The sequence below is a fragment of the Gopherus flavomarginatus genome, chromosome 1, assembly GCF_025201925.1.
Source record: "Gopherus flavomarginatus isolate rGopFla2 chromosome 1, rGopFla2.mat.asm, whole genome shotgun sequence".
NCBI lineage: Eukaryota > Metazoa > Chordata > Testudines > Testudinidae > Gopherus > Gopherus flavomarginatus.
The window spans coordinates 60,902,893-60,921,942 of NC_066617.1; the positions used below are offsets into that span (position 1 = coordinate 60,902,893).

At 46.2% G+C, this 19,050-nt stretch overlaps 1 protein-coding gene across 4 annotated transcripts in view; it reads right to left on the reverse strand.

The window, feature by feature from the left end:
- Positions 1 to 12,454: 12,454 nt before the first annotated feature.
- The window catches only part of SLC38A1 (solute carrier family 38 member 1), a 46,693-nt gene continuing 40,097 nt past the window's right edge, over positions 12,455 to 19,050 (reverse strand). For all 4 annotated transcript variants that reach the window (XM_050936258.1, XM_050936261.1, XM_050936259.1 and 1 more), the window contains exons 14-16: positions 18,020 to 18,161; positions 17,830 to 17,927; positions 12,455 to 16,572 (exon numbers count right to left, since the gene is read on the reverse strand). In XM_050936258.1, coding sequence (XP_050792215.1) covers positions 16,471 to 16,572; positions 17,830 to 17,927; positions 18,020 to 18,161 — 342 coding nt within the window. In that variant the 3' untranslated portion in view covers positions 12,455 to 16,470. The remainder of the gene's footprint in view (positions 16,573 to 17,829; positions 17,928 to 18,019; positions 18,162 to 19,050) is intronic.

The window sequence follows — 19,050 nt, forward strand, 5'->3', positions numbered from 1 at the left end:
TCCTCCTCCCTGGACGAGGCGGTCTCGGGCACGCTGCAGCACTGGCCCTAGAGGACACTCGAATCCTCCAACAATTGCTTTGGCGAGCAGCTCAAAGCCTCACAATCCAAGCGGAGGAGATTGAGGTGGACGTGGACCCTGTAGTGGACATTCTGGCCCCCTCAGGGCCATCCAGGGTGGCTCTCCCGCTGATAAAGACTATAGCTGATACGTCCCGCACCCTATGGCAAACACCAACCTCATTGGCCCCTACCGCCAAGAGGACGGAGCGGCGCTACTTTGTCCCTCTAAAGGGCATGTACACCTACCCTTCCCCGGACTCCCTGGTAGTAGATGCGGCTAACTAGCGGGAGCGTCAAGAGTTTCAGGGGTCAACACCGAAGAGCAGGGACGCAAAAAGACTTGAGCTCTTTGGTAGAAAGGTGTACTCCACGGGGGGACTCCAGCTCCGCATTGCCAATCGACAGGCCACAGTAAGCCGATATGGCCACAACACATGTTCGGCCACGTTGAAGTTTGCGGAGCTTCTTCCCCAGGACTCGAGATCAGAGTTTTCGGCCCTAGTGGAGGAGGGCAAACTGATCTCTCAAGCCTCCCTCCAGGCCGCCTTAGATGTAGTGGACTCAGCCTGGCGCACCCTGGCAACAGGCCTGGTCATGCTGCGGGGGCCTGGTTCCAGGTCTCGGGCCTGCCCTATGAGGTTCAGCAGATGATTCAAGACCTCCCCTTCGAAGGGCAGACGCTGTTTTCGGAGAAAACAGACAAACGTCTCCATAGCCAAGGACTCGAGGGCCACGCTTCGCTTGCTGGGCTTCATACCCCTGCGACCCAGCGCAGACAATTTAGGCCGCAAGCGGCCCCTCATCCATACCAGCCACAGACTCGCCAGGAGCTGAGGCACATGCGGGGCAGAAATGGCAGGAGGCGTCACCAGCGCCACCGCTCTGGCCAGACATCTGGCCAATCAAGACCACCATCTGGGCCTAGACCCCCTATTTGATGGTACAGTCAAGGGCGACCTACCAATCGAGACTCTGGATCCTTCCACCCCTACCTTTTGGGTCACGTCTATCCCACTTCTACTGTGCCTGGTCCCGAATTACGTTGGACAAATGGGTGCTCCACACGGTAGAGAGGGGATATTCTATCCAGTTCTCCTCCCTTCCGCCCCACCAACCTCCCTCCCTGCCCCTCTTCAGGGACCCTTCTCACGAGCAACTTCTAATTCAAGAAGTGAAGTCCCTCACGGAGGCAGGGGCGGTGGAGGAAGTCCCGCGGGAGCTCAGGGGCAAAGGCTTCTACTCCTGGTATTTTCTCATACAGAAGGCAAAAGGGGGCCTGAGACCCATCCTAGACTTGCGGCGGCTGAACAAGTTTGTGAGGAAACTCAAGTTCCGCATGGTCTCCCTGTCCTCGATCATCCCCTCCCTGGATCCAGGAGATTGGTATGCTGCCCTCGACTTAAAGGATGCCTATTTCCACATTGCCGTGGAATTATGGCACTGTCGGTACCTCAGGTTCGTCGTGGCCAACGTCCATCTGCAGTTCACGGTGCTCCCGTTTGGCCTGTCAGCTGCTCCCAGGGTCTTCACGAAGTGCATGGTGGTCGCGGCGGCCTTCCTGCGTAGGCGGGGCATCCAAGCATTCCCCTACCTGGACGACTGGCTCATAAAGGGCCGCCCCAAGGAGCAGATAGAGACCCAGGTGTGCTTCATCAGGCGGACCTTTCTCAATCTTGGCCTCCTCTTGAACGAAGCCAAATCCACCCTGTCTCCGATGCAACAAATAGAATTCATAGGAGCGGTTCTGGACTCCACACACGCCAAAGCTTATCTGCCGGAGTCCAGGTTCCGTGCAATTTCCGAGCTCATCCTCGGACTGCACTGCTCCTCGGTCACCACGGTGCGAGTTTGCCTCCGGCTGCTGGGCCACATGGCGGCATGCACCTATGTGGTGGTCCATGCCAGACTCCAGCTTCGACCGCTGCAGTCCTGGTTCGCGACAGTTTATCGCCTGGGCAGGAACCCCCTGGACTCAGTGGTGTCCGTTCCCCGCTTGGTGCTGAGCTCGCTACGGTGGTAGCTCGACCCACGGGAAGTCTGCATGGGTGTCCCCTTTGCTGCCTCGCAGCCCTCCCTCTCCCTGGTGACAGATGCCTCGGATCGAGGTTGGGGAGCGCACCTGGGACGCCTCAGGATGCAGGACTTGTGGTCGCTGGAGGACCTCGAGTTGCATATCAATGTCAGGGAGCTGAGAGCGGTCTCACCTGACCGGCAGGTGTGTTTCAGTCCTTTCGGACGACACGGCTGCAGTCTTTTATATCAACAAATGGGGGTGCATGCTCCTCTCCCTTCTGCAGGGAAGCCCTCGCACTGTGGGATTTCTGCGTTCACAATGCCACTCACCTGACGGCGTTCTATCTTCCGGGGGAGCAGAACGGTTTGGCGGACACCCTCAGCCGCTTGTTCCAGGGTCACGAGTGGTCCTTCCGATGGGATGTGGTGCACTCAATTTTCCAGCTCTGGGGCTTTCCCTGGTTAGACTTGTTTGCTTCAAGGGAAAACAGGAAGCGCCGATGGTTTTGCTCCCTCCTGAGCCGCAGTCGGGGGGTCTCTGTCGGACGCCTTCCTTCAGCCATGGGAGGACGGTCTGCTCTATGCCTTCCCTCCGTTCCTCCTGATACACAGGGTGCTTTTAAAGGTTCGCAGGGATCACGCCAGGGTAATCCTGATAGCTCCAGCGTGGCCACGCCAGCATTGGTACATGTCAGTCCTGCACATGTCCGTTCAGGCGCCCCTGACGCTGCCCCTCCTCCTGGACCTGATCACGCAGGACCGGGGCTCCCTCCACCATCCGAACCTCGAGTCCCTTCACCTCACAGCCTGGATGCTCCATGGCTGAACCTGGTGGAGTTGCAGTGCTCCCAGCAGGTCAGGCAGGTGCTGCTGGGTAGCAGGAAGCCGTCAACTAGGGTCACCTATCTGGCTAAATGGAAGTGCTTCTCCATATGGTCGGGTCAGTGGGGTCTCGACCTGCTGGGGGTACCAAATCCCGCTGTCCTTGACTATTTGCTTCACCTAAGACAACTGGGCCTCTCCCTTTCCTCCATTCGCGTTCACTTGGCGGCCATATCTGCTTTTCATCCGGGAGAGGGGGGTGCCTCGGAGTTTGCAAACCTGCTGGTTGGGTGTTTCTTCAAGGGTATGGACAGGCTCTTCCCACATGTGCGTCAGCCGACCCCTGCTTGGGACCTAAATCTGGTCCTCTCCGTCCTCTCGGGGCCTCCCTTCAAGCCTCTGGCTTCGTGCTCCCTGCTGTACCTGTTGTACAAGACCGCGCGATAACCTCGGCCTGACGGGTGTCGGAGCTTCAAGCGTTAACATCTGAGCCCCCGTACACAGTCTTCTGCAAGGACAAGGTCCAACTGAGACCTCATCTGGCTTTCCTACCCAAGGTCATTTCACAGTTCCACATGGGCCAAGATATCTTTCTCCCGGTGTTTTATCCGAAACCACACGCCTCCAGCGAAGAGCGGAGGCTACACTCCCTGGATGTCCGCAGGGCCCTGGCCTTTTTCGTAGAGTGTACCAAGCCATTCAGATGCTCAACCCAGCTCTTCATCGCAGTGGCAGAAAGGATGAAGGGGCTCCCGGTCTTCTCTCAGCAAATCTCTTAGTGGATCGCAACTTGCAGCCAGGAATGCTACCATATAGCTAAGACCCCTGTCCCTCTGGTCACGGCCCACTCCACTAGGGCGCAGGCCTGCTCTGCTGCGTTCCTGGCTCAGGTTCCAACTCGGGAGATTTGTAGAGCGGCCACGTGGTCCTCCATCCACATGTTCTCGTCTCACTATGCCATCACGTACCAGGCTAGGCATGACGCAGCCTTTGGTCGCGCAGTACTCCAGTCAGCAGTGATTTCCGACCCCACCTCCTAAGGTTAGGCTTGTGAGTCACCTACTTTGAATGGACATGAACAACCACTCGAAGAAAAAATGGTTACCCACCTTTTAGTAACTGTTGTTCTTCGAGAGGTGGTGTTCATGTCTATTCCAACACCCACCCTCCTGCCCCTCTGTCGGAGTGCTGGCAAGAAGGAACTGAGGGGGTGAGGGGTCAGCGGGCCCCTTTATATGGCACTGTGGTGGCGCCACTCCAGGGGGTGCCTGGGCCAACCCTACGGACGCTGCTAGGGGAAAATCTTCCGACTGGCGTGCACGCAGCGCGCGCACACCTACTTTGAATGGACATGAACAACACATCTCGAAGAACAGTTACTAAAAGGTGGGTAACTGTTTTTTCCTATGTGTGTCATTGTATTAATCATTTATGGAAAATAAGGGCTATAGACTTACATATGAAAGGCCTCCATGGAGTTACTCTGTGACATCAGTGTAACTGAGAGCAGCATTTGGCTCTGCAAACAGTTGTACTTAAGTTTTTCTTCAGCTACCATTGTATCAGACATATCCAGAATGGTGAGAGTGAGCTAAGGATCCCTTAGATGAGCATACACAAAATACACTTTGGTTCATTTACTGTTACCAAACTTGCATGTGCTATTTAAATGGCACCAGTTGCATATGTTGAGATTCCCAGTGTGCTATATAGGAATAATGCTGTTAGTGGTCATTCTCCCACTTCTCAAGGGAAGTGCTTAGCAAGGGTCATGAAACTGCTGATTTTCATTGGGAGAGGGAGCATATGACCCACAAGACAGTAATGTATTGACACCGTATAGAGGTATTGGATTTTGTCAGCCAAAACCTTTTAGTAGCTTTCTGTGTCCTCCTTGCTAATAGTGAACCAAAGTGAGATTTGTTTCTATAGAAACAAGAGGGGAAATGCTGAGAGAGAGTGTCAGAGGCCCACAAAGGCTTTTACAATCTTTCATTTGGTTCTTTTACTAACATCTCAATATTGGAAGAATAACTGCTACCAACACTGGTGAGCAGAGTATTTTAAATCTGGCTTCTATTAACAGAAATCCTGTGGTCAAAGTGAGGATTGCAGAAGGCTCCACCAGCAGCATAAATGGGGCTGTTCCACTGCATGGGGATGGAGAGAAGGGCAGGCTGTAGAGTGTTGTAAGGAATCCACATCCTGTGTGTCATGGCGCTGTGAACTGAGAGGCTTGAAGTGGAGATGTCAATTCTGATCCTCCTGGCGCAACCCTCTGTCCCCTCTCCCACTGGAAGAGGGCAGGGAGATAACCGCTATGAAGACTACTGCAGCCTGATGACTTGTGTCCATCCACACCCGCCTCCCTGCTCAAAGCCAATTGAACAGGGGAGGGCTGAGTTCATCATGTTTAGTTCAGAGAAGCAGTTACACAGTAGCTAGAGGAATTCTATTTAAGTAGAGATTTCCCTACAAAGAAGCTGTGAACTTCTGAAGGACCAGTAACTGCAGATATGGGGATGTATTCTCCCCCAGGTACATCTGTACAATCCCACTGACTTTATGGGGTTAAACATGTGACTTCAGTGGGGCTGAACAGAGGGAACAATGTAGTTCATGGTTTTTCACACCTTACATGTCACTTTCTGTACACGCTAGTAAAATATTTAATGAGCTAGGAAAACAGGCCAAGATTTTCAAAAGCAACTAATGACTTTGGCTACCTCAGTGTTTGGGTGGCTAACTTGAGACACCCATAGGGGTCTGATTTTTCAGAGGCTCTTTCTGAAAATCAAGTCTCACTGTATGTTTCAAATCAGGAACCCAAACCCTGAGGCAGCCAAAATCACTGGTCACTTCTGAAAATCTTGGCCAAAGCTTGCACATAAAATTGAAAAAATAAATTACAACTTTAGAGCTTGGTTCTGCGTTTCTTACACAAGCAAAACTTCCATTGACTGTGGGGCACCCGAGGAAAAAGATGCAGACTTACTGGACTGGACCCAGGGCTGTCCCTAGCCATTTTAGTGCCCTATACATCCCTCCCGCATGGGGGCTGTGTGGGGCTGCCCCGAGGCCTCCACATAATTGGGGGGGGACTGGCCCCAGGCCTCCATGTGGGGGGATGGCTTGGGAGGCAGGGAGGAACCACTCCCCAGCATGAGCAGACAGAGCAGAGTGGGTTGGGGCCGGGTTGCTCCACTTCCTGGTGAGTGCAGGGCAGGCCTGACCCCGCACTCATGGGGCGGCGGGAAGTGGAGTGACCCAGCCCCAGCCTGCTCCACTCCTCTGGCTCCCAGCCACGCCGCTGGTGAGTGTTGGGGCGCAGTTCCCCTCCTGCTCAGCCTTGGGGTGTGGAGGGCAGTCCTCAGGAGAGTGAGGGAGGGGCTGGGGCAGAGCAGGGGCCGGGGCCATAGGGAAGAGGCGAAGCAGGGGCTGGAGTAGCTGCATACTTTGCATATGGGTAGGGACAGCCCTGACTGGACCATGTGGAAGCTGACCCCAATAATCAGTGTACACAGAGAGCTGTTCGCACAAAATATAGTGTGTACAGGGTATGGGTCTTCAGAGATTATATATGAAGCTATTTACTTGTGTCTTATCCAGATGCAGCCACAAATTCCTTGAATGGTTAAAAATAAATTGCTCCTGCTGCTATGATTCTGAGTGGTATGTTCACACAGTTCCATTCTGGCTTGGAATTACAGTGTATTTACTTCAAGGTGCTTCTCTTGAACTGTATTAAAACCCGTTTGAGTTCTGTCTGCTCACACCTTCCACACTACAGCTTGGTTGAGCTCTCATGCTAGCCTCAGTGCCTGGCAGTACCTTCTGTCACCTCTTTGGAATGCTGTCTCACAGGTGATTATTTGCTTGATGGCCGTTTCTATGGTGCTGCAAACTATAAAGTTGTTTTCTGTCGGGGGAGGGAAGGGAGGCCTCATTCATTTTGCTGCAGTTCAGTGTCAGTTCCTGCAACAAAACTGGCAAGCTTGTGGGACGTTTTATTTGAAGATTTTGCTGTTTCTATGGCATTTGTAAGAGGCACCTATAAAATGCACAATTGGTTGCAGTATTCCTAAGAACCTGGAAATATTCTACCCGTGTGTTATATAGGAAATATAGAATGGTGTGCTATAAAGGTTCTTTCAGCATGAATTTGAGCTGGATGCATTATTCATCAGTGGCAAAACCACAAATGAGTTATATAGGTCATGCCAATGAGTCCCAGTGGACCCTTCATGCCAGACCACACCATTGGGACTATTCTCTGTATCCCCCCACCAATAAAGCTAGTACCAAGCCTTAGTACCATGGCCAATATTTTCTAAAGTTTTAGTGGGTGCATGTAGCAAGCCATGCTGGTAAAATGGCAGCTTTGAGACACATTTTCAAAAAGGGTCTGTTAGCTGAACACAAGTCCCCTGCATGTGAGAGAGGAAATCAGATGGGTAGGGGCAAGTGTAGCCTGGAGCACTCAAGATGGATTTTCAGAAGGGCACAAAACCTGTCCATACATCTGACCTGGTGCTGCTCTAGTCATGACAGGGCCATGACTAACTCACCAGGCTGAAGTTAACGTGCAGCAGCAAGTCACTGTCCAAGATGGACGATGGATGCTAGGGGAACACACTCCTAAATGAAGTCGAGAGAGAGTTGGAAACAGGTAAGTAGGTAGCTAGCACTTTCCTACTGGGCTTGGGATATAGAGTTGAGCAGAGAAAAGTGGCAGGGCATAATCAAGGAGTGAGGGGGTTCTTGGGGCTATATAATCTTGGAATGTTGTTTCTGCAGTATGAGACATTCCAGTTTTATTTTCTAATGAAGTGAAGATGCCGTGTGTGGTCATGGTTATGGAGGAAGGGGTGGTCTTTCTGGTAGCAAGGGCCATAGCCAGCAGGTCTTGGAAAATCAGTTCAATGAAGTTCTTAAGTGGACTCTGATCAATAAGGAACCAAGTCAGGCCTGTAAAGCTGCCTTGCTCAGTGGACTGGATTGCACAGTGGCCTTCCTCAGGAGTAGCTCTTACTCCTGCCTATTCCAATTTATTTCTTTGCCATCTTATCTAAATCTAACTCAAGCAACACATTTTTTCTGAGCATTCTGGTAATCCCCTATTTTTTAAGCAATAAATCCTGATGAGCTGAAAGTCAAGGACCATTAAACCAGTAAGAAGACTGCCGTTCCTAGCCGAAGCTATGGCATTTATAAATTTATTATTTTCTCTAAATTGAAACAGAAAGATAAGGTGTTTGATTTTAATACTTATGATGAATGTCAGACTGAAAGCTTCTGTTTAACAATTATGTAACCCATGATACACCCTCCAGGAGGCTCTGCTTTTGCCACAAAGCCCTCTAGCACAAATCCCATGGTCTGAGTGGGGACTGCTGGCAGCTTTGAATTATGCAGCACAACTGATGCTGCTCCACTGCGTGGTAATGGGGGAGGGGACAGGTTATACGACAAAAGGGAGTCAAAATCCTGTGTCATGGAGCCGTGCTTGGAAGTCCTTATCACTCATCCTTATTGCTCCCAACCCCCAGTACCTCTTACAAGCTCTCTTGCAGTGGTCTTAACATATGCTACAGCCTGAGGAGCAAGAGGGAATATCTTCCTGCCCTGGGCTCTCCAAATGAGGAAAGAAAGGGGATGGGAGAGAAAATTGCTTCTCTGTTTAAGTTTTCAGTTTCACCAATTCACACTCCCCTACACAGTAATGTATGGAGCAAAGATGGTAATTAAGAATGCCCTCTGAAAGTGGAAATGGTGCAGTTCTGCCAAACGAGGGGGGCTGGGTTAGCAGATGCTGAATAGAGGGATGCATGTTGCATGGAGCCCTGCTCCATGAGGGCTCCCTAGCCTAATGTGCATGGAGAGGGATTGGAGGCATGGCAGAGGTTGGTCAAGGATCTTTTTGATGCATGGCTCCTCTGGCTTTCCCTCCCTCCTGAGGTGGATGAGTGGGTGCTAGGAAAAGATTCCTTTTTATTTTAACCCCCCCCACATAGTTCCCTTTCATTCAGTTGAGTTATTCAGGGAGAAGATTTTAGACCGAAGGTGGGATTGTAGCCACTAATTCATTCCACGAGCACTGTTCACCATGACCGGAGCTATAGTTATACTAGTGACTTAAAGGTGAAAAAGATTTTTTTCCCAAAGCACCTAGGTGTCAATGGAAGTCCGTAAGATTCAGCTGACTTTGAAAATGTTATCCAATCCCACTTATCAATTCCCTGAGAGTCTAGTACACCTGGTACCCAGGGCTGCAAGCCTTGAGTTCAATGGGATTACTTGCATAAGTACTACTCCACATGAGTAAGAGCTGCTAGCTCATGCTGTTTAAGAGATTGTAACAAACACATATTTGTCCCCTTGAAAGAATGAACGTAACATTCTCATTATTTTTTATCACATTTTTAATGTTTAAAAACTATATTGGTAACAGATTACAGAACTTATTACTCTTATTTATTTACACACAAACTGGGAAACACTGTAATCTATTTGCTTATGTTTAACATGAACAGCACAAAGTATAGTGACAACAGCAGGAGCAAAAGATCACCCATGAGTCAAGACATATTTGCAAACCCCATTGGAAATTACCTGGCATCAAGTGTACATCACACTGTAGTGTTTGTACTGCAGCTGGGCGAACCTTAACTTACATAGGGACTCTAGAAAATGGATTTAGTATAAACAATCTAAAGTTCAAGTCTTATGAAAAAATACCTTTTACTGTCTGTATCTTGGCTGAAACACTGTATACATGCAGCAGTTTGAAAAGCTCTGTAAAAGCAACTAATACATTTTCCTTCAAATTTGTGCTCATGTTTAAAACAAATATTACTGCAAGACTTGTCCTTATCCTAGACTACAAAGCAAGCTTGGAAAATAAATATTTATTTAGACCCGTTTCTCAACTTCTATTTTTCATAAATACTGAATACTATATTGTACAGTGTTAACATGGTATGGAATACGCTCGATCACTTTGTCTCTAGCTCCTATTTCTAAAGCATGATTATTTTAGTGGGTGAAATTCACCTGGTGCAGCAAGGCCTGTTCAAGATACTAGTGCTACTTGATCACTACCAACAATCTAGGAGGTGACTAGGCATTGTGTGGGTCCTTTGCACAGGGAGTAATTTCACCCATCATGAGCATTGTTTGAATAATTTGCTATTGAGAAAATATGAATACAGGCATTAGCATTGAATTCTAATAAATTCATCGGACTATATTGAAAAAATGCAGCCATTTTCTTGCTACATTCATCAATATAATTATAGTTTTAGGTTTAAAGTTTACTTTAGGCAACAAAGGTAAAGATAGAGGGGAGGGGATGTACATTTTGCTATGTGAGAAGCTAAAGTATTCATGTTTCTGTTCAAATTTGGATATAAACACCTATTTTTGTTAATACGCAGTGACTAACATCTATTTCATAGGGGATAAACAATAGCAAAAATATACAGCATCCTATTTATTTACAATATATATATATACATAAAAATGAAACATTTCATACAATACCACACAGCTGCATAGATTCTTCTTTAGAAACAAACATGTGCACAGTGTGTGAATGTTCAGACCATTTCAGCCCTGTACTTATTAATTTGATACCATTTTCACAGTTTGTAATGAAAGCCTTCCATTTTGATACAAATAAAACATTCTTTGTATATATTATAGGGAAAAGGTTTTCCTGATGCAAAGTGCTCTTGGGAACTTTTGCGTGAGCTTCTTGGTAGCAGGAAAGAAGAGCCATTATTGGTATTGTTGATGGAATAGAATATACATTGTTGTGGGTTGGTCCTAAGGATACCAGTGTTAGGATTATGGAACTAGATTGGGGTCATTCAAAATCAGAAGGCTTTTTGCCAAGATGCTCTTTCGTCTTAATATAAGATTAAAGCAATTAGTCTTTGCGGATTTAGGATGGGCTATAGATACCATTATATATAATTAATTATTCATACAGCACCATAAATACGTATGGTGCTTCGTGTCATGAGGCAGATGTACAGACGAAACCCATGCTGTCCCCAAACATGTTTTCAAAGTTTCATTTAGATGTATGACCAGTCAAAATAGAACACACACGTATCATTATTAAGCTCAGAAAATCAACTTTCTGGAGTGGATGGATATCCTGAAGGGTAGGAATTACCCTTCTGGCAAGGGGCCAGAACAAGGGTTGTGTACCACTGAGATCCCCCTTACATCCTCAAATTAGGGCTTATGTGGCACATAGGTCTTGTGCAGACCCATCTGTACACTTCATCCCAAAACAGTGTTACTTCCAAGATTCTAGGTCCAAAATTGTAATAAAGTTTACTTATTTATGTTTATAAACAGGCAGGGGGAGAGAAGGGAGAGATATCTTCTTCATTTCTCTCCACAGCTCACTGTCAATGAAATGCTAGTCAAGATCAAAAGCCAAAAGCAGAAGATTTTATGGGCCAGATCTGCAGCTGGTGTCAGTCAACATAACACTAGCTCATGATCTACTCCTAAAACCTTATTAGGAACTCCTGCTTGGAACTACTCCCTCCTTCTCCCACCACTTTCCAGTAACCGTAACAGAACAATTTAACTAGTTTCACGTCCAGTCTATGAATCTGCAGTGTCCACAAGAGTGACAAGCTCTCTAGAAAAGAGAAGCATGCTGCCACCTACTAAGTAGATACAGTACTCTGGATCCTACTAATTTAACAGAGGAACTCCTATAGCATTTTACAGTGCTCTTAAAAGCCTAGCTAAAATGTGGGATTCATACTTTTGTTAGCTATAAGTTCACTATTTCAAACAAACTGAATAATAGCAGTACATTTTACAGATAACCTTATACAGTGATTTGACCGTTACAGCAGGGTCTATTGCATTCTGTTAAGAATGTATAAACCTGATGAGAAAATAAAAAAGCATTATTTCACAGTCTGTACCACAGACATCTACATACATATTATTCCTTTGCATAAATAGCTATATATACACACGAGTCCAGTAAATCAGTCTGAGTAAAATCCCGCCACCCCCAACCCCATGTACAGGGTCAGCACACAGCCTGTTTAAGGACTGAGCCCATCTTACACCCTTTCAGGACAGAAATGATGATGGTCCTATGCCTAGTGGAAATTGCACTCAGTGCATAAATCCTGCTAATTAAATTTATTTTATTCAGTAAGACTGCATTATGCAAATTGAAGAAGGGGACAAAGTGGGTGAGGAAGAAGTAAAGAGGGAGAGTGCCCAACACCCATTGAATATCAGTGGGAGTTGGGCATCTAACTCATTTGTGCCTTTGAAAGTCCTCCTCAATATCTCCTCTGTCACAGTCCCATCAACTCAGTAATTTCTACTGTCAGTAGTAGAAGGAAGGAAAAGGGAAGGAGGAGGACAACCCCAGAGTACCTGTGGGATAAAACAGTCACCTATGAAATTTCCACAGGTTAAAGTTAGTCTTTTAGGGTTTGTGCACACTACAAACCTAAGTCTACTTATATTAGGTCAGCTTACATCCATCACAGTAATTAATGTGGTGGTGCATGTCCACACCAGGAGCATTTCTGCTGACCTAATAGGGGGCAGTGTGGGGAGCTGACAGCCTGGTCTCTTGAGCTCTGCTGGCAGCTCCCTGCCTGGAGCCTAGCTGCCCCACAAGCTCCTAGCGGGCTGTCCCCCTCTTTGCTTCCCAGTCCTCGCTGGGAGTGGAACAAAGCTGTTTGAGGCTTTTCACCTCCATATTTCCCACAGGGAGCCGGGGGAAACCGTCTGGGGCTTCTCACCATTGGGGAGCAGCGTGCAGCTGCCTCAGCTTCTTGCCACTCCCCTCACCAAAAGCTGGCACGGGGCCGCTTAAGCTTCTCACCCTGACTCCAGCTGGGAGAAGGATCCAGCTGCCCATCTCTCCAGGACAGCAGGGCTCCTGTTGTGAAATTGACATGAAAGCTGATGTAAGAGATGCAGTGTCTACACAGACACTGCACTGCACTAACTACACTGACATAAACCTTATCCCTCTCGGGGAGGTGGAGTTATGATGTCGGCATAGTAGGGCACTTACATCGGCGGGACAAGGCTGTAGTATGTACACTGACATAATTAGGTTGACATAAGCTGCCTTATTTTGACCTGTGTAGCATAGACAGCCCATAGGGCTAGACGCTTACAGGTCCTGAGCACCTCCTGCAAGTTGCTAAGTGACCTCAACTCCCAGTGATTTTAAGCGATGTAAGGACAAGGCAATAGGAGTGAAGGCAATTCAGCCGCTCACAGGAAACTCAATTATCTTGAAGTATCAGGTCTGTAAAAAGAAAAAACTGTAGTGACAAATAATATCCATAGATATGATTGCTAATCCTAGTCTCTTTTTCCTTAGTTATAGTGTGAGTATAAAATGAATCAACCACTGAAAATGAGAGTCATCACAAATTGGCAGGTACACCTGAACTTATGAAGGGCATCATTCAACCCTGAATGTGCACCTGTACTCCTGTTAGCCATTAGTTCTATTGCTAGTGTAACCCTTCTGCCAGGTGGAGCCAGCAGCAACAAGGGCCAGGTTCAGTATCTAGTGGTTCCTTTTCAACAGTACGACACAAAACCGGCTCGAGCCCCCACCCAGTGACCTGGGACAATTACACACAACCCCTCTGGATGCCTCTAAGAGGCAACACTTCCTCTCTCACAAGCACAGAGTCTGAGTGTAGCAAAAACTTTTAATAAAAGGAGGGAAGTAACTCAGAATTAATTTGGGAAAACACTGCAACTAGGGTTCATAAACCCAAACCATGAGCAAAAGACCCACCCCAAGTAATTTGGGCAGTGTCCTTTCGTCTCAGGTTCTTAAGTCCAGCAACCCAAGTCCCTTCAACGTGCCTATCCCTTCTCTGTACCCCACTCACAGTTGCTGTCCTTGGCCAGTGCAGCCCCAGAGTTCAGAGGTTCATCTGCAGAGTTCACCTCCCACGCTGTGTGGAAGTGGGGGGTGTGGTATAAGGAGGCACCTTACAAGCCCCAGTGGCCACTTGCCGCACCTCTCTGCTCTGGCCCTCTCCACCAGCCTCTCTGCCAGCCACCCGCCAAGATGTCTCTCACTGATTTCAACTGTTAGTGGAGGAGCCTCACTGCTGGTGCACACTGGCCAGTCTCTTGCATTAGAGACACTATCCCAAAGTAGGTCTAATACTTAGACCTGGGTATCAGTGATTTCAGCTCTGCAGCATGTAACAAGACTCTCAATTGAATCTAAATTAACTCTATTATACCATGGAGAGAGGAAGGGTCAAACAGTGTCTAAGACCCTTAAACAAGGCCTACCCTCTCTCTAGTCATTAGACTTTGGAACCCATGTCCTCTGCCTAGCAAGTGTTGTTCAGTTGAGCACCTCCTGCAAGTTGCTAAGTGACCTCAACTCCCAGTGATTTTAAGTGATGTAAGGACAAGGCAATAGGAGTGAAGGCAATTCAGCCGCTCACAGGAAACTAATCTAATACTTCCACTGGGGTATGCCAGGTACAGTTCTGCTGCCCTCGGTTCACACAACAAGGATAACAACGCTTTATTATTCCTGCCCCAATAACAAGGAGACTGGGGATCCAATTCCAACCATAAGTGATCATTTGGGCAAGCAATCCCATCATGCTGAACACCTAGGCAGGGTGGGTGTGTCCAGGCAAACGAGATCAGCTTCTGAAGTCTTTTTCCACAGCTCACCACTAGATGTCAAGGAAGAGCTCATTCAGACTCTGTTTACACTAGGACAGGGATCAGCAACCTTTGGCACACGGCCCGCCAGGGTAAGCCTCCTGGCAGTCCGGACCGGTTTGTTTACCTTCTGCATCCACAGGTTTGGCCAATCGCAGCTCCCACTGGCTGTGGTTCACCACTCCAGGTCAATGAGGGCTGCAGGAAGCAGCAGCTAGCACATCCCTCAGCCCGCGTCACTTCCCGCAGCCCCCATTGGCCTGGAGTGACTAACTGCAGCTAGTGGGAGCTGCAATTGGCCGAACCTGCGGATGCAGAAGGTAAACAAACTGGCCCAGCCCAACTGGGGGTTTACCCTGGCAGGCTGTGAGACAAAGGTTGCCGATCCCTGCACTAGCACCCTAGCACACATTTGACAGCAGAATTCAGACTCTAATTCACACATCAAGAACAATACAACATGAACAAATGTGTGTCCCTGGTAGTACATTATTACTAAAAATGATTCGGTATGTGATGATAAAGATCACCTGCTTAGTACCTGAATCTCTAACCTGAGCCATTCTCCAAACTGACAATATGCCACAACATAAATGCAAAGTTAGAGTGGCTCTGCAAATAATTTATAGCTATTTTTGTTTGATCCTGAAGAAACAGAAATAGGCTTTTTAAATATAAAAATGTGTTCTATTTAGAGATGTTAAAAAAATCTGGCTTGATTCCAATTAAGAATCCAGTTTTGCATAAGGACCTGATCCTGTTCCCACTGGAGTCAAAAACTCACATTGACTTCAATCGGAGGAGGGCTAACCCGAAAAGGTTAACTTAAACTTCTTTACAAGGTCAGCCTTAGGTATATGCAAAACTATCCTAAAGGAAAAGGCAGTAAGTATGACTAAAGGCGGTGTTTTTTGATATAACTGGAATTTTTCATTTTTTTCTTGAAAAGTGTAGATGTATTTAGTAAATATTGGTTTACATGGAAGAAAATGCATATTTCTGAATCTTTTCTTTCACACAAAAATGAGCTCTGCCTTCTCCTGGTTGGTTTCAAATGTTCAGTGCTCTGTACCAAGTCTGTTTCTAGTCAGCTTCAAAAGGGTTAGTGATATTTGATATTCCTCTTGGTCTAAGGTCACTCATGGTTGAGTATGTGTCTCTGTATGGTGATTTGATGTACTATCAGTTCAACCATTTGGACTGGCTGCTCCAATTACTTTTTTTTTTTTACACCACAAAGAGCAGCACCAATACAGGACATACTTTTATCTAACACCAGCTGATGCTTTCATGGTGCCCTTCATATAAACACTCCAGAATGCTACACTTACTAAATGAGGGGTAATGGTTTACAAAATAGTAATGAAAAGCCAGATTAAATGTATGCAATTTAAGAGTACAGTTTTGGTTAAAAAAAGATGGTGAGAGCTGAACATCATTTGTGAAAACGATTCTAGAATCTGGATTTGCAAAGCAAAAAACAAATACAGGTCTTGCTCCAAGGGACTAAATATTATGGTTTGGAAGTTTTAGGACTAGTATTAGAACAATCTAATTCATGGCCAGAAGAGTAAAAATTAATTATGATTGGAACCAAGTAGCAAAGCCATGTAAACCTTTGCAGACAATCAACACAAACTTAACATTGATTTGATAACTCACTGGAATTGGAGAAACTGATATTGCTGTTGGGAAAATGGGCATTTTCTGCAAGCAAATACATCTATATCAGTATTTCAATATTTGGATTTGATTTGAGTAAACTCATAATGGATGGGATAGATAAAACAGAATGGTGGTGATTCTGGTGAGTACCAAACAGGGATGTATCCTTTTCAGCATGATGTTGACTTCAGTTGCCTGCAGCACTGTCTCCTGAGTGCACCCAGTCATAGATAACCAAAGGAATGCTCACTAGGGAAAACAATATTCCTAATGCCATGAAAAGAGAAGCCTGAAAGAAAAAAGGAATGGAGCCTTTCAGCTAAGGTAACAGTTTCCTTAGAGAGACTTAAAAATTGATACTGGGATTCAAAATTACAAATGAAAACAAAGCTCTGAATTCCTTGTTAAGCACTGAGAATGAAAATTTCCTCCATCCTCAGTTCACAACCTCCGCCTTAAGTGCTCATTTCAGTGACTATCTGAAGAGGGCTGAATGGGTTCTCCTCTGGTACCCCTTGGCTCTGCTCTTTAACTAGCCAATGGGCTCATTGCAGAATGAAGTAAAGCACATGCACTGGGTCATCCCATGAGGGTTTACTTGCACAGCATTTCAGCCATTGTCGTCTTGGGGAGCTAATGAATTAACCCACATATGTAACCTAAGATTCTTGCATGCCAGTGCAGAGAAATAACTATATGGAATCACGAGCCTGGCCCAAATGAAGTTCTTGATTATGGAGTAATCAAATAAAATTAATCCAAATAACTACTGTAATATGAAAAACCCAAAGGCATGATAACAGAAGGGCTGGTTCTGGTAGTGCACTGAGTGCACCCAGCAAATCACAGGGACTATTCAGAATCTTACATGACTCTATTCACAGCTGGGAAATTAGCAGGATCTTTGACCTTCACCAAAAAAGTTTTTTATTCTAATCTCAGTATGGGAAGGATTGTGACATTTTCTGGACTGTAAACCTCCCTTGACATGCAGTAAAAACTTGTAAGGCCCTGCTGAGATCAAGTTGTCACAGTCCTGTATGCTCACAAACGGTGAAGAGATGGCTCCTTTTGCAGGGGGCGCCCAAAATTTGACTGTGATCCCTTAAAACAAATGTGAAGTGCTGCAAACATGACACACTGCAGGCGCTTTCAGGTAATGTGTTGCAGTGCAAAATAAGTTGTGGCTATCATGGCAGCTCCTCTGCTGCCAAACTTCAAGGGACTCAGAACCTTGCTAGGGATTACTATTGTTTAAATTGTGGTACTTCCGGACGGCCCCCAATTAGATTTGAGGCCCCAATCAGATCAAGGCCTCAGTGTGCTAGGTGCTGTACAAACGTAAGAAGGTAAGAGTCCCTGCACCAAAGGTCTTACAATCTAATTTAAGACAAAACACTACACAGGAGTGTGACAGAGGGAGGGAGGACAAGGGTAGCAGCAATAGGTTCACATATGTTCAGACAACAGTTTAGATCTGTTCTCAGCCTAATACATTTTAATGAGTAACAGGCAAAGCACTACACTGATCTACAGAAGAACATACCGAAATCCTCTGAGTAAATTTTTCCGTATCCTGATGTGTGATTTTTAAATACAGTGATGAAGGAAGAATGAAAATCAGCATATTGGCAGAAGTTACTCCTGTAACATTCAAATAAATACGTTAGTTATTGTGGAATTTCACATCTGCTAACAACAGCTATTTATTATTATATAAAACCAGAATACTGTACCTATAACTCCAAAAATATCCTTCATTGAGGGGATAAAAATTACTAACATGTTGATGAAAATCAGGAGGACAAGAGTAACCAGAAAATGATGGTATAAGTCATATTTTGTTTTTTTAGCCATCTCAAATAAAGAAGAACGCACCTGTAGGAAAAGGAAGAGTTCTCTGTTAGGAGGAGCATACAACTTTCGAGCCCATATACTAATTTTTATTGATACTGGGCATGACAATGAGATTTTCATAGATGCCCCAATGATTCTGGAAGACTCAAATGTACTGCCTTTGGAATAAGCCTTACATTTAATTCAAAATCTGAGAACTGGATTTTTATGTGTCTGTACAAGTGTATTTTCCCCCAGATTATACTTCTTGACAGAGGTCAGGGAGTATGTTAACATGTACACTTTAGTTCAAAATTAACTGCTGTTCTGCTAGGGTGAAAGCTCACGTAATCGGCTTTGTGTGTGGAACTAAACAGCGATGAGAAGGAATGGAATTCACCTACATCCAACTCTACAACATAGCCACTCTGTGGCTGCCATTCCAGCCTACACAGTAGGTTGGAATAATGTCACTCATGTGGGTGGGGAGGTATTAAATTGACTAGATCTGCATAATTGCGGATTCAGTGACTCCTTCCCCAACCTGCCCATAATGCCTCTTTCTGTATCAGACTCTTCAACTGTTGTACAGAGCTCCTTGATTCCTGCAACACACAGGGGAAGTGGAGGCTGCCCTCATGGTCAGTCCATCTGACCCCCTCATGAAGAGCCCTACTACAACAGGGTTACTGAAAGGGATTTCTGTGGTTCCTCTGTTCTTGGATTTATCCTTGATTCGGCCCCTATTGAGATCAATAGGATAGGATAAGGCCCTTACGTATTTTCATTTTAAATCAACTTAACACCTTCCAGTTCCATGAGAGATTAATTTATTTTAATTGTATGATAGCTTCTTATTCTCCCATCCAGAACTCCCAATGAAGTCAATGAGGAGTTTAATATGTGGAAAGACTGACTGCAGGATCAAGTA